Genomic DNA, 13,843 nt, shown 5'->3' with positions numbered 1-13,843 from the left:
TAAGTATTGCCGCTTGTACTTACATAAACTGGTTAATATATACCTAGCCAAAAAAGTAGGGGATATGGTATTCGGAAACGGAAATGATATGATTCCATCTGCTGGAGAGTAAGCGATCAAATCTAAGGGGTTGTCATGGTTGGTGTGATGAGATGGTGGCTCACGTGGTCGCTAAAGAGGTCGGGGGTCAAATTCGAAAGTTGCATTTTGCAGCCAATACACTAATATCGGATATAGCCACACTGGCTTCTGATGAGTCGACCAATGTCAGCTTGACTCATGTTGTTCCAACACCAAGAGAGCAACACCAAGTTCATTGTGGTTGGTGGATTTTGACTTGACGTTGACGCACACGTCTGCCAATGATGCCCAAGCCCTTTTTCAAAGGGGGCAAAGTTCAGGACTGTGTACTGGCCATGGCATGACATGGATGTTTGGCTGTTGGAAGAATTGGGTCTCAATAAACGCACGATGAGCACTTGAATTATCAACTTGAAAGATGAAACGTTGCCCAACAGCGTGTGCAAATGACACACGTGGTGCAATGATGTTGCTATGATTGAGATACCCCATATCATTATGGACCAACCCCCTAACACGATCATGTTGTACGTCCATAACACGCACATTAGGGCGTCTCCAAACTCGATATCCTCGGTCGTGGATGTCGAAAGTGTACCTCAATTCGTCAGAAAACAGCCCAACGTCGAGTATCCCAGTGCTGACGTTCCCCACACCACTGACGCATCTGATCCAAAAGTCGTGCAGTGGAATGACATGTGGACGTCGTGCACACAAATGCCACCTGTGCTGAGTTTTAAAAAGTAGCTGTAAGCGTTTGCTTCCAAGAAAACCATATGCGTCTTCTCACAGCAGAATCAGAATGATAATGGTTCATCTGGCACACACCCTTGAATTCGAGGCCACGTGCTTCATAACTGCCACAATGTTGTATTTGGGAGCTTAGTTTCTTGTGTGTTTGTGTTTGTGTGTGGTGGGGATGTTAGACACATTTTGTTTCTTCGAGCCACTGCTTCAAAACAATCAGTATGTATCTGTGAAATGAATTTTTCTTTCCAATTCTTTCTGGAACAAATTATTGATTTCCTAGGGTCCCAACTTCCCTTCTCCAGAATATAAAATTGTCGGTCCTATAAACGAAATGTAATATGCTGCTGTGATATTGTCAGGAATCTCTGAACAGAAGACGCCACCGAGATATGAAGAAGTTTTCTCCAAGGAACACAAACCTCCTTTCTTTTCAATAAAAGGTAATTATTAACTCAAATTATCTCGTTTCATGTTACCCGAGCTGCGGTGTTTACATGTCCACTTTCTATAGGAATATTTTGAATTTGGATAAATCGTATTTGAACAACCGGTACAATTATGTATAACAATCGAGTGTAATAGTTTGAACACATACGAGGGGCGTTCAATAAGTTTAACTTTAATATAGTCGCAGAATATCTTTTGCACTATTTTTCAATATAATCTCCATTCACCTCAATACACTTATTCCATTTGTCCTTCAAGCTTTTGATACCACTTTTATAGAAATCCGCAGATTGGCCCTTTAACCACGCCTCTGTGGCAGCCTTTATGTCCTCGTCATCCTGGAAGCGTCTTCCACGTAGGGCAGATTTCATTTGCCGGAACAGGAAATAGTCACTGGGGGCTAAGGCCGTAGGGTTGGTGATTTTAACTGTTCGAATCGACATTCACGTATGGCAGCCTGTGCAATTCCCGACTTGTGAACTGGAGCATGTAAGGAAATTTATGACAGCGCGTCTCATTATTTCAGATAAGCAGCTCGTGTCTGCCACCTTCTTCACAGACAAAGTCAAGCAGTCTAAGACCATATATCAACAGAAGGTAGCAAGTATGTATAACTCGAGCTTTAATGTGTGGAAGTACTTACGCATCGAGAATAAAGGGATGGAAGCCCAGTTTTATTTCCCATTTGGGTCGAACATGTTTGTGATGGAATATTGCTAATTAACCAGCTTCCCATACACTTTACTAATTCATACCAAAGGATAAAACAAATATAATTTGCGGACATATACAGTCATTTGCGTCGTTGGTGTATGTAGCTTTGGATTAAATAGCACTGAAATTCTTTTCTGTATCTGATAAGATTAAATGAGTGAGTGAGTGAGTTTGGTTTTACGCTGCTTTTAGCAATATTCCAGCAGTATCACGGCGGGGGACACCAGAAATGGGCTTCACACATTGTACCCATGTCGGGAATCGAACCCGGGTCTTCGGCGTGATAAGCGAAGGCTTTAACCACTAGGCTACCAGACCACCCGATAACAGATTAAAGGCTATTACATGGACTAGCAGCTTAATTAAAAGAGTTCTGCTCAGACCAGCATCATACACTCCACATATGAGAACTTAACGTCGGGCTGGTTTGGGTAGGGGTAGTATATTTGGGGTGATGTTTCATTGTGATTTGAAACACTTGTTGATAAAAGTGGCAAAAATCCTCGGCAAGCCTCGGAATGTTTCCACTTTTATCAACTCGTGTTGATATATTTGATATCAAAAGACACTCGGGTGAGATTCTCTTTCTATCTGGACACCGCCATCGGGGCCTCAGAATGGTTATTTGAACAGTGCGAAAAGAGTCAATTGTGACCACCAAGTGACGTCATATCTAACATTATGACGTCACGCTATCCGCACAGGCCGGCGAACCGAGTTGTATGTTTTTTTACAAGACAACTAGATTAGTTTATTTACCAAGTAATTATAGCCATTCATGGAAGTAAAAATATCACGTTCATGTTTTTAACTCAACCCATTCAGGAATTATTCAGAATATTGTCATTTTTCAGCCTTGAAGAAGCACAAATTATGGTCTGAACTTGACCCCATCTCCAACTGTACAGGCCATGAGAAAGGACGTAAGTAAGGAGTGATGTGTCTCTTGCGGGGCTCGGGTGGCCCGGTCGTCAAAGGCGCCGCAATTCGCTGTGCAGAGTTGCGTCCCTTGGGCATGCCAGAAACATATGATTGTGGGTTCGAATCCCGGTTTGCCCCGGTTCTAGGTTCTAGGTTTGTCAGCACCATACCTGTGCTCGTGGGTTTCACCGAAGCAGTAAACGTCTGAGACCTGCATCACTTCGGGCTTTCCTCCCGCATTAAGCTGACACGCCGTGTTATAACTGTAACACTGTTAAAAGCGGCGTTAAACACAACTCACTCACTCACTCTCTTGATAAGCCTTTAGTTACATTGTCAAAACCCAATGAAACCTGATGTGTATGGCCGAGAGTGTCGAAACCAGTCATAGTGTCCCATACACCACCTCGACCCTTACTTCATCGAGGACCCGTGAAGATCTTGGGTAGAATAGGTCTTCAGCAACCCATGCTTGCCGTAAAAGGCGACTATGCTTGTCGTAAAAGGCGGCTAACGGGATCGGGTGGTCAGGCTCGCTGACTTGGTTGATGGATGTCATCGTATCCTAATTGCGTGGATCGATGCTCATGATGTCAATCGCCAAACTAGGTCGTGGGGTCATTAATATTCATGAGTTATTCCTTTTATGGAACAAGTTCTCGGAAAAGTTTGAGGCTTTTATCATGACTGTCATGTCCGAGATCAATTTAAGTGTAGACATATTTCCAGCGGCAAACTTATGAGTTTTGCCTCTGTAAATTTAATTTGAAGCAGATCGAAGTTTCATGCTTTGTAGCCTATTTTTGCAAAACTAGTGTGGTCAGCTATGATGACGTTATTCAAACTTTAAAGACTTTGTGTGCATTTATAAAGATATTTCCCATCAATATTACAAAATGAGAATAATATATAATGTCACACACCCATGCAAATGTAATCCCACTAGTCTAAATGACTCAGTCAACCCAATGAAGCCCAGCGATTTACAAATGCGGGCCCACCTGTTTCGATCACTGTAAGACGGGAACAATGTGGGCCCACATTTTAGAAAATGGTTATAAGTAAGCCAGGCTAATGAAGCTTAGCGATTTATAAATGTGGTCCCTCCTGTTGCAATCACTATGACGGAAGAACGTCTTCCTACTAGGAGATATACAAATGTGGGCCCACTTAGAATTTCGCGATTAGTAAATGTGGTCCCTCCTGTTGCAATCAATATGACGGAAGAACGTCTGCCCACATTTAGGAATTGATTATCAGAACTAATTAAACAACCTAACGAAGCTAGGTTATATACAAATGTGGGCCCACTTGTTTCGATCACCATAGATGACGGGAACAATGTGGGCCCACATTTTAGAAAATGGTTATCAGCACTAAACCAATCTAAGAAGATGTACGGATGGAAACATAAATATATAAAGCATTCAAACATTTAATTAAGAATATGTTTTACCTTAGGGATAAGCTGGGCATTTAATAGCTAGACCAACAACGTACAGCGTGACTGACGCCATTTCTCGCAAATACGATCACAACGGAGATAGCTCCCTTTCCCAATATGAACCACTGATAATGCGGTTTCGCCGATTATCATACATTATAATTCATGTTTTACACTGCAGCACAGCTATGTGACGACACAAGAAATTGTTCTACATCTCTTCCTGCGGCTGACAGCAGCGAAAATATAAAAAGTATTCTTGCGCCATTGACAAACATCAAGGATGGGGCCCTGGAGATGTTAAAGGACATATTTGAACCTCCATCCGTTAAAGTAAAATATGTGTTCCTGACGGCGGCTTCAGCAAATCACTTCACAGAGTCTCAAGCCATGATAGAAACTCTTGATAAAAATATTCTTCCCGGTTTGAAGAACTACCTTTTTTATTATTATGACATGGGGTTACACAAGAATCAAGTTGAACTGGTGAGTAGACGGTGATTTATTGTTTGTTTGTTTGTTGTTTAACACCACAAAAGTCCAGCTATATGACGGTGGTCTGGGCCAGTGACGGTATGAACAAAACTTACTCATAATGAACCTCACTTTATTCTGTTTCGTTTGGGAGTGGTGGACGGGACACGGTTAACGTCATGTTTTGTTTGTTTTGTCTGTGTATGACTGCGGTCTGTAAATAATTAAATATGTACAAAGATTCCCGTGATTGACATCATGAGCATCGATCCACGCATTTGGAATATGATGACATGCATCAACCAAGACTGCGAGCGATCACGTTGCTGAAGACAAATTCTAACCAATATCAGAACGGGCTCGCGTTAGTGTGTGTGTGTGTGTGTGTGTGTGTGTGTGTGTGTGTGTGTGTGTGTGTGTGTGTGTGTGTGTGTGTGTGTGTGTGTGTGTGTGTGTGTGTGTGTGTGTGAATATGGCTTCTGTATGCTGTATCGAAACGAAAATATTTATATTGGAATCTCTTACTTGTCAATGAGAAAAGAAACACAATTGTCCCCGAAATTTCTTGAAATTTTTTTTTTGAAGCTTCAGACTGTTAAAAAAAGAAATAGAAGCCACCCTAAATATCAAATAGGCGATCCCTCACTCACACACTCTTTTATACAGGTCTCTGATTGACAACGTAATCTTTTCAGTTGCAGAACTTCAGCAAGGCAGTGGTCAGAAAATACCCTTTTGATCGGTTGCCGGGCCGGTTTTCCTACCTACGATGCTACACCTGGAAGCCTTTGATACTACAGGTTAGTGTACATGTATCCAATATTTACACACGATGTTGCGGCGTTCATTGGATATATATTTGGACAGTCAACTCCGAAGACCAGTGTTCTTTTTTCGGAAGTATTATTTGTAAACTGCTTTTAATATAGCAATAATACAATGATACTGTAGTATTAAAGTGATATAGCGTTTATCACGTTTACTCTTGGTACTCACAGACCAAGATCAGTATTGATCAAAGTGAGAACCTTCGATAAACGGATCCTGTAATGGACAAGTTCAAGAACTCATGCAGATATCTGCGGCTCCGTTGAAAACTAGGCTATACAACATCCTTGTGTATTTATCACCTTTTCCATGTGGTCATGTTTTCTTCCAGACGATTCCTGTTGAGTACGTTAACTTATACTTGTATACGAGTGAAAATACATTTCTCTATTGCTTCCATTGAAGTTTTGTTTATCAGGGTTACAACATTCAAGGCCACAGTAAAGCTTTCAAAAGGTTTTATGGTAGACATGTAGAGGACATTTCCAAACTTGACGCACCAGTCACAAAAATTATGTCCGTTGCAATTCCCTAGTTTGACGTGTGGCAAATGTTTCCATGTTTTTTTCAGGTGAACAATTTGCTTGCCTTTGCATGTGTTTGTGACGGGTGCCATCGGTGGGGCACGATACGCTCACCTTTTCGCGAACACCTGGTATCATCACTATTTGATACTGATTCATAAACACCTGCTCATGACAGTCGGAATCGTACACTTGACTCTGCCTTTGGCAGATATTTCTTATGAATACAGAAATGGTTTTGTCGCTTTTATTAATATTCGTATACGAATGTTCAGTTTAGTTTTCTTTTTCAGGCTCATTTTGACTCGGCAGAATATGTCATTTGGATGGACTCATCTGTTCGATTCACGAAAAATAACAAAAAAGCAATGTTCCAAAAACTAAGAATGACAGGAGTGCTTATGTCACCTGCAAATTTCCCTTTTGCTCAGCACACCTCGATGCATTTGTTTTCCTACTTCAATAGTGACCCTTGTCACTACTCCATGTACCAAGAAACTGAGGCAAACTTTATACTTCTTCATAATCAACCGTTTGTGCGGAGACTTATCATGGACCCGTGGGTGGCCTGCGCGGTGGATCCAAATTGTATGTGCCATTACGGATCCACACAACTCTTCAGGTGTCCTACGCATACTCGACGATATGGGAAATGTCATCGCTATGACCAGTCAACCATTGGTCTGATTGTTTTGAAATTATTCAGAAGAAATATAGCAACAATTCAGGTCCCCAAAGGTGAATACGCAATCATATCAAGATCGAAGGAAACTGGACCTAGGTACCTAGAAGAACTCTACAAAAACACAAGGACGAGAGTGTAGACAAGAACATTTCGTCATATCAATCCTTGGAAGTGTCTCAGCCAATTTCATGGAAAAAAGAAGGAAGTATTGTGGTCGATAAATCCAATATGGGATGGGTGTGTATGTACTTCTCATGGAGTACAGCAAACTACGTTTATAACAAACACGCTTATAACGAACTGACGGAAACAACAAACTGGTCTTTAAGGTCCCCGCCATTTGCTGTATGTGCATATGTGCATATAACGAACTACGGTTATAACGAACTAAAAGGGACATAAAGTATTCACAAATGTACTTCTGTCGTCTTAAATAGTACATAGTTGATTGCTCAACTTTGCGGCAATTCAGAGTAATTGCATTAACAGCTCCACAATAACAAGAGACTCGTGATGATCCGGGGTAGAATAGGTCTTCCAAGACCCATGCTTGCCGTAACAGGCGGCTATGCTTGTCGTAATATCATCAATATTATCAAGGGTTAATACTCTCAACAAGTTTTTCAACTTTCTTGGAGATAAAACACATTTATTTTCACACCAATATAATGGCTCCAGCTATCTTAGTTACCAACAGATATTTGTCAGATTGTCGGCCATTTTTCAAGATGGCCACCAAGGTCACCAAAGGTCAAGTCAACGATGGCACTATATCTAAATTTAACCGTATTGGTATGATGTATATTGATGCCAATTTTCATGCTTTTACCACAAATTGCACGATTTTTTTAATAATATGCCATAATCCGCTGGACTATAACGGGATCGGGTGGTCAGGCTCACTGACTTGGTTGATGCATGTCATCGTAACCCAGTTGAGTGGATCGATGCTACGAATGTCAATCACTGGATTGTTTGTACATATCTAATTATTTACAGACCGCAGTCATACACAGACAAAACATGACGTTAACCGCGTCCCGTCCACCACTCCCGAACGAAATAGAGGTTCATAATGAGTGAGTTTTGTTCATACCGTCACTCAGCAATAGTCCAGGACCCACTAGCACAAAGCGATCTTTGCGATAAGACTGTTGTAAGCCTATGTTAGTTACGATCATCTTAGCGCTAAGATCTCTTTGTGCAAGTGGGTCCAGCTATAACTAAAGTACTCATTGAAATGGAAAAAAACCTGTTTTGCTGGATTTAAAACTCGACACATAGCATTACGTAGATACAAAATAATAAAACAACTGGAAAAGTACTAGTCTGGATTTGCTAGTTTTATCTCAGTGCTCATTACAAAATGTACTTTACTCCTGGTCGAACATGCTTTAATTTGGTCTGCATGGTATAATGATTTTTCGAAGGGAAGAAGTAAATGGCCTATGGGGGATCTGACTTATAACTCACTTGGAGCAGTGTTTTAGATTAATCACTGAGTGCCAGCTATCAGAAACATTTATGATTACATAAATTTATGAAAAAAAATATGTTGACTTTACAATAAATGTGCGTTTGCGACTTGTGACATGGACAAGAGCTTTCGTAGAGCTTATCTTAGTTGGTGTTAACACATAGCGGAACAGCTGAAGTGCAATCGATTTATGAAAAGTGTCGAGGATGTGCATAATTAGTACGAACTACATTGTATATTTATGTAAATATTTAACCAAACATGTGTCTTAAATATATAAATCACATTTAACAATGAAGAGCTGGGAGATATACAATGTTGGTGCAATTTTATGTTTTAAGTTTGGATACACACTCTTAATATGCCATGAACAATGCTTGGGAAGAAACTTAATACTTTTTATATAGCAGTATATTGTAACATTTGGTGTAACATTTAGTATTTTACTGCAATACAGTTAATCTTGAATTCAGACTGATGTTTTGCGTTTCTGAGACCATAGCTAATGATTACTAGATTTCTATCCACATCCTAACTTGGTTTCATTAAACGTGGGGGGCACGGGTGTCCCAGGCGGAATCCTGGTTCGCCCCGATTATGTTTCTAAGTTTGTCAGCGCCATACCCGTGCTCGAGGGTTTCACCAACGTGGTAAATGTCTGAGACCTGCATCACTTTGGGCTTACCTCCCACATTTAGCTGACACACCGCGATATAACTGGAATACTGTTAAAAGCGGTGTTAAACCCAACGGACAATATCAACATACTTTTAAAAAATTGCTTGACATGTGTAAATTCACCAAGATCTGTCCATACCACTCCAACTATGAACATCTGTGCAATGGGCCACGAATGATTAACTAGTATCATAAAGACACTGGAATATATCTCAAAACACCATGATAAAAGAAACTGCGAACGTATAACGCCTCCGTGGGTCATAATCTATCCGTTTGGTTTATTCTAAGGCCTCCGTTAAACTGAATCGACGTTAGCTGATGTGAAGGAGTGCACATACGAGTGAAATTAACCGCGCCCTGGGCTACCTTGTGTATAATTGTCCATGTGTGCAGTAGGCTATATTGTGTATAATGTGTGTGTAGCAGGGCGTGGAGTCATCCCACATCCTTACCTTGTCAGCTTGCTGACCGGGTTAACCTCTTTTGGCATGTTTCGCGACAGAAACACAAAAGAAATCACCCACAGGTTCACAATGATATGGGTGCTCCCGCAAATGTCCCACATTCTCAATTCAGGTCCCCAAAGGTAAATACGATATCGTATCAAGATCGAAGGAAACGAGTCATCGGGACCTTCAAGAACTCTTCAAAAACTCTACAAGGACGAGTGTGTAGATAAGCACATACGTTGACGAGGTCATTTCGTTACATCAATCTTTCGTGGTGTCTCAGCCAATTTCACTGAAGAAACGCATGAAACCGAGCATATTGTGGTCGACAAAATGAATACGGTATAGATTTCTGTTTCTCACCAATTGGCGGTGAGGTAGCCGAGTGGTTAAAGCGTTCGATCGACACACCGAAGGCACGGGTTTTATTCCACACATGGATACAATGTGTGAAGCCAATTCCTGGTGTCCCACGCCGTGATATTGCAAGGATATTGGGGCGATCGATTTATGAAAAGTGTCGAGGATGTGCATAATTAGTACTAACTACAATGTATAAAATGTAAATATTTAAACAAACATGTGTCTTAAATATGTAAATCACATTTATCAATAAAGAGCTGGGAGATATACAATGTTGGTGCAACTTGATGTTTTAAGTTGGGTTAAACACTCTTATTATGCCATGAACGATGTTTGGGAAAAAACTTAATACTTTTTATATAGCAGTATATTGTAACATTTGGTGTAACATTTAGTATTTTACTGCAATACAGTTAATCTTGAATTCAGACTGATGTTTTGCGTTTCTGGGCCATAGCTAATGATTGCTGACGAGATTGCTATCCTCATCCTCACTTGGTTACATTAAACATGGGGGGCACGGGTGTCCCAGTCGTCTAAGGCGCCGCGATTCGCTGTGCAGAGTTGCCTCCCTTGTAAACCCATGTTCTTCGCGACGGAATTGTAGATGGATTGTCTGAATTACTCGGGCAACGTATGTGCGTATCTACACTATCTTCCATGTAATTATTGTGGATTTCTTCAAGGTACCGATGCCCAGATACATTTCATCATGAAATGGCTCCGTATATACCTATTTGGATCTGAACTGTTAAGTCAATTACTCTACACTTGGCGCTGAGGCGAGTAATCAACCATTATTTTTTTAAGATTAAGAGAAGTACATTTGTCTCGCCAGATATATCTGACGTTATTACATTTAATATTCCACGACGTATCCATATTGCCTTTTACGTACACTTCTTCTCTCACTCTTTCTCTCAGTTGTCTCTTGGGCAGGGGTGGCCCAGTCGTCTAAGGCGCCGCGATTCGCTGTGTAGAGTTGCGTCCCTTAGGCACGCCTGAAACCTATGATTTTGGGTTTGAATCCCGGTTCGCCCCGATTATGTTTCTAGGTTCGTCAGCACCATACCCGTGCTCGTGGGTTTCACCGAAGTGGTAAAACGTCTGAGACCTGCATCACTTCGGGCTTACCTCCCACATTTAGCTGACACACCGCGATATAACTGGAATACTGTTAAAAGCGGCGTTAAACCCAAACTCACTCACCCAATTGGTGTGCATACACATTCTAAGGGACATAAAGAATTCACAAATGACACGGGTCATGGCCGACGATGAATCAAGTGGACTGAGGAGGTGATGATGGTTTTAAAACGGCTTATTCACTGCAAAAGATATGAACAGCATAATTAATTAATGTTAAGTCGAGGAGCAAGGTCTCTCCTCGACTGTGGCGTGACAAAAAGTCTTAGAATATTCAAATATTTAGCACATGATGATATCAGCATATATTACCTAAATACAGTATATTAACATGGTTACTTTGAATAGAATTGGTAAACACAATATTCGAACGATGTTAAAAAGTAACATTTTTTATAATGTTTTATGTGATAATAAAATATATACATGGTAGAAATGGAACATAATCATCCCTTTCACTCACAATCTTACCTACGGGATGGTGCTTTAACTTAGTTTTTGAATCAGTAATCTCGTGCAACTCGATGCCTTTTGACTGAGTAGGATATTCACAATTGAGTACATTTATGATTTAGACTCTACGATCGCGTTACCTATTCTATTGATTAGCTTACCATAAAGAAAGCAGATAGATAAGGGTATATGTATCCGTAAAAGATGTAGATAGCATCAATAAGGAGATAAGCCTAATGAGTTTTGAAATTTGATGCAGTCCCCCTGTAGAATATACGTAGATCTACATCTTATATGTATTTGTAACCGAGCGCCTTTGCGTGAGGAGTCAAAAGTATAAAACACTTTGCGATGCGTACCTGGACGGGCTTTAAAGGTCCGCTATCTTAATATAATCCGAAGAAGGGTCACAGGTATGTTATAAATGTAACAAACATTACTGAACTGCAACATTAAAATACACACAGTCTTGACTAGTTCACAATAAGGGTTCAAAACACATAGTTTTTCAAAAAGTAGTTGACAAATAACCCTCCAAAGATATATGTTTTAACTTTACGGCACCGGTTGTGCAGTACATGGAATGAGGCAGAACTTGACCTACATCGTGGTCACTCGTCCCTACTGTCAGTGTTGTAGACATTCTTCGTGCATCTGACAAGTTACACGAATCCAGATGACAACCCCGATCTATGATGTGTCTCAACATCGACCCGTAGATTTACTAGCAATGACCATGCTGGCACAACGTGCTTGCCAATGGAACTGGAATATGACTGCATAGCCGTATTTTTAGGCTGCAGACGATCCGGCATTGACTCGAGGGAATCTTCGTGTGACCCCTCACTTGTCAGTGTCAAGATTTCACAGTTTTCGCTGCATTCGATGCCTGCATGTGAAAGAAGAGTGGCAGTTGTGACTCTGTCACAGTGGTCCGTGTATGTTTTGTTTAATAGTGCATGTTCTGAAACGGTTGGTTGTTGGTTGGTTTGTTGTTTAACGCCGCCGCCGCCGCCAAATTTTTCAGTCGTCGAACAACGGCTTCGACACTGAAGGGGCATAAATGAATACAGCTGCTGCAATCCCCACTTGCAGATGTTCTTCTAATAGTGATGGGCAAAGGTTCCGTCACGATTCATCCAAGCACGGGTTATCAAGCACCTTGTGCCCATGACTGCATGTCTTGGTCCGTTCATCATGAAATGGAGGTCATATTGCGGTAACCAAATCATTGTGTACCGGGATATTTCAATCTTTACTTGTTGGATAATTTCTGATGTCACTAAAACTTGATACTTAGCAAACTTTGAGTAGAAAATACATCCTGCAACACAGCCCACTATACACATTCATGACATGAAGATACTGTGTAGTTAACAGTTGGTTGGTTTGTTGTTTTACGCCGCACTCAGCAATATTTCAGCTATATGACAGCGGTCTGTAAATAATCGAGTCTGGACCAGACAAACCAGCGATTAATATCATGAGCATCGATCCACGCAATTGGGATCGATGACAAGCATCAACAAAGTCAGCGAGTCTGACCACCCGATCCCGCATTTTACAAGCATAGTCGCCTTTTACAAGCATAGTCGCCTTTTAGGTCAAGCATGGGTTGCTGAAGACCTATTCTATCCCGGATCTTCACGGGTCTGTTCTGAAATGAATTTCACAAAGTTTTATTAGCTTTTCTGATCAAGTGGCTCTCCTGTGACTGCATTTATGTTGGGACATTTGTTTGAGTTTCCGTGGCCTATAGAAGGGGGCAGTGTTTTCTGATGGACTTTCAAATCTCCTCCATTAACCACGTTGGTGGTTGGCGGAGAAGGCGATGTATATCGATCAGACAAAGGTTTGTAAACATATTGCCATGAATAAAGTTTTTTAAAACGATTTTTGATAGTGTTATATTTTAATTTCATCATCGTTTGTTTGTCATTGAGGTCATTACCTGTTTACCACCGAACACGTCCCGAAGAGTTCCATATTGGTTATCATTTGTATGCAAACGGATTGCCTGCGTTAACTCTGGCAATCTCATCATCGAAGCAATCAGGTTACAATCTTAGATGTCAAAATTGTCGCCAAAAAATCCGATATCATACGTACCGTATTTCTTCTATAGGACACTTGGGGGTCTATTATTTTCGTGAGAGCCGTTGACCCGTCGTGTATTTGAGGCCTGGGCTGTGTTAGGGACCCAGCGTCTTATAGAGGAAATATCGATACGGTATACAGTTCTTATCGGTGATCGATCGGCAGCCATTTTTATGGATTGATATGTAGGCTACCGATGTATCCATACGCACGGTTTTCGGTGTGAAAAGGCTTAGTATGTTTAAAAGAGGTTTCTGTTGCAAAAAGGAAACCTCTTTTTAACCATCAGAATCAAGTATTCTTCACTGT

General features: G+C 40.9%; 1 protein-coding gene across 2 annotated transcripts in view; it reads left to right on the top strand.

Annotated features, from left to right (window-relative positions):
* Positions 1 to 10,155, top strand: part of LOC139464463 (uncharacterized) — a 54,861-nt gene extending 44,706 nt beyond the window's left edge. The window contains exons 4-9 of one of the 2 annotated variants that reach the window (XM_071245990.1): positions 1,191 to 1,271; positions 1,805 to 1,882; positions 2,847 to 2,915; positions 4,539 to 4,843; positions 5,527 to 5,631; positions 6,477 to 10,155. In XM_071245990.1, coding sequence (XP_071102091.1) covers positions 1,191 to 1,271; positions 1,805 to 1,882; positions 2,847 to 2,915; positions 4,539 to 4,843; positions 5,527 to 5,631; positions 6,477 to 7,007 — 1,169 coding nt within the window. In that variant the 3' untranslated portion in view covers positions 7,008 to 10,155. The remainder of the gene's footprint in view (positions 1 to 1,190; positions 1,272 to 1,804; positions 1,883 to 2,846; positions 2,916 to 4,538; positions 4,844 to 5,526; positions 5,632 to 6,476) is intronic. The other variant, XM_071245991.1, reaches the window with a different exon arrangement.
* Positions 10,156 to 13,843: the final 3,688 nt, after the last annotated feature.

The sequence above is a fragment of the Haliotis cracherodii genome, unplaced genomic scaffold, assembly GCF_022045235.1.
Source record: "Haliotis cracherodii isolate W230 unplaced genomic scaffold, xgHalCrac1.p SCAF_17, whole genome shotgun sequence".
Taxonomy (NCBI): domain Eukaryota; kingdom Metazoa; phylum Mollusca; class Gastropoda; order Lepetellida; family Haliotidae; genus Haliotis; species Haliotis cracherodii.
Note: the sequence above shows the minus strand (reverse complement) of the source record. Positions and strands in the feature narration are given on the sequence as shown.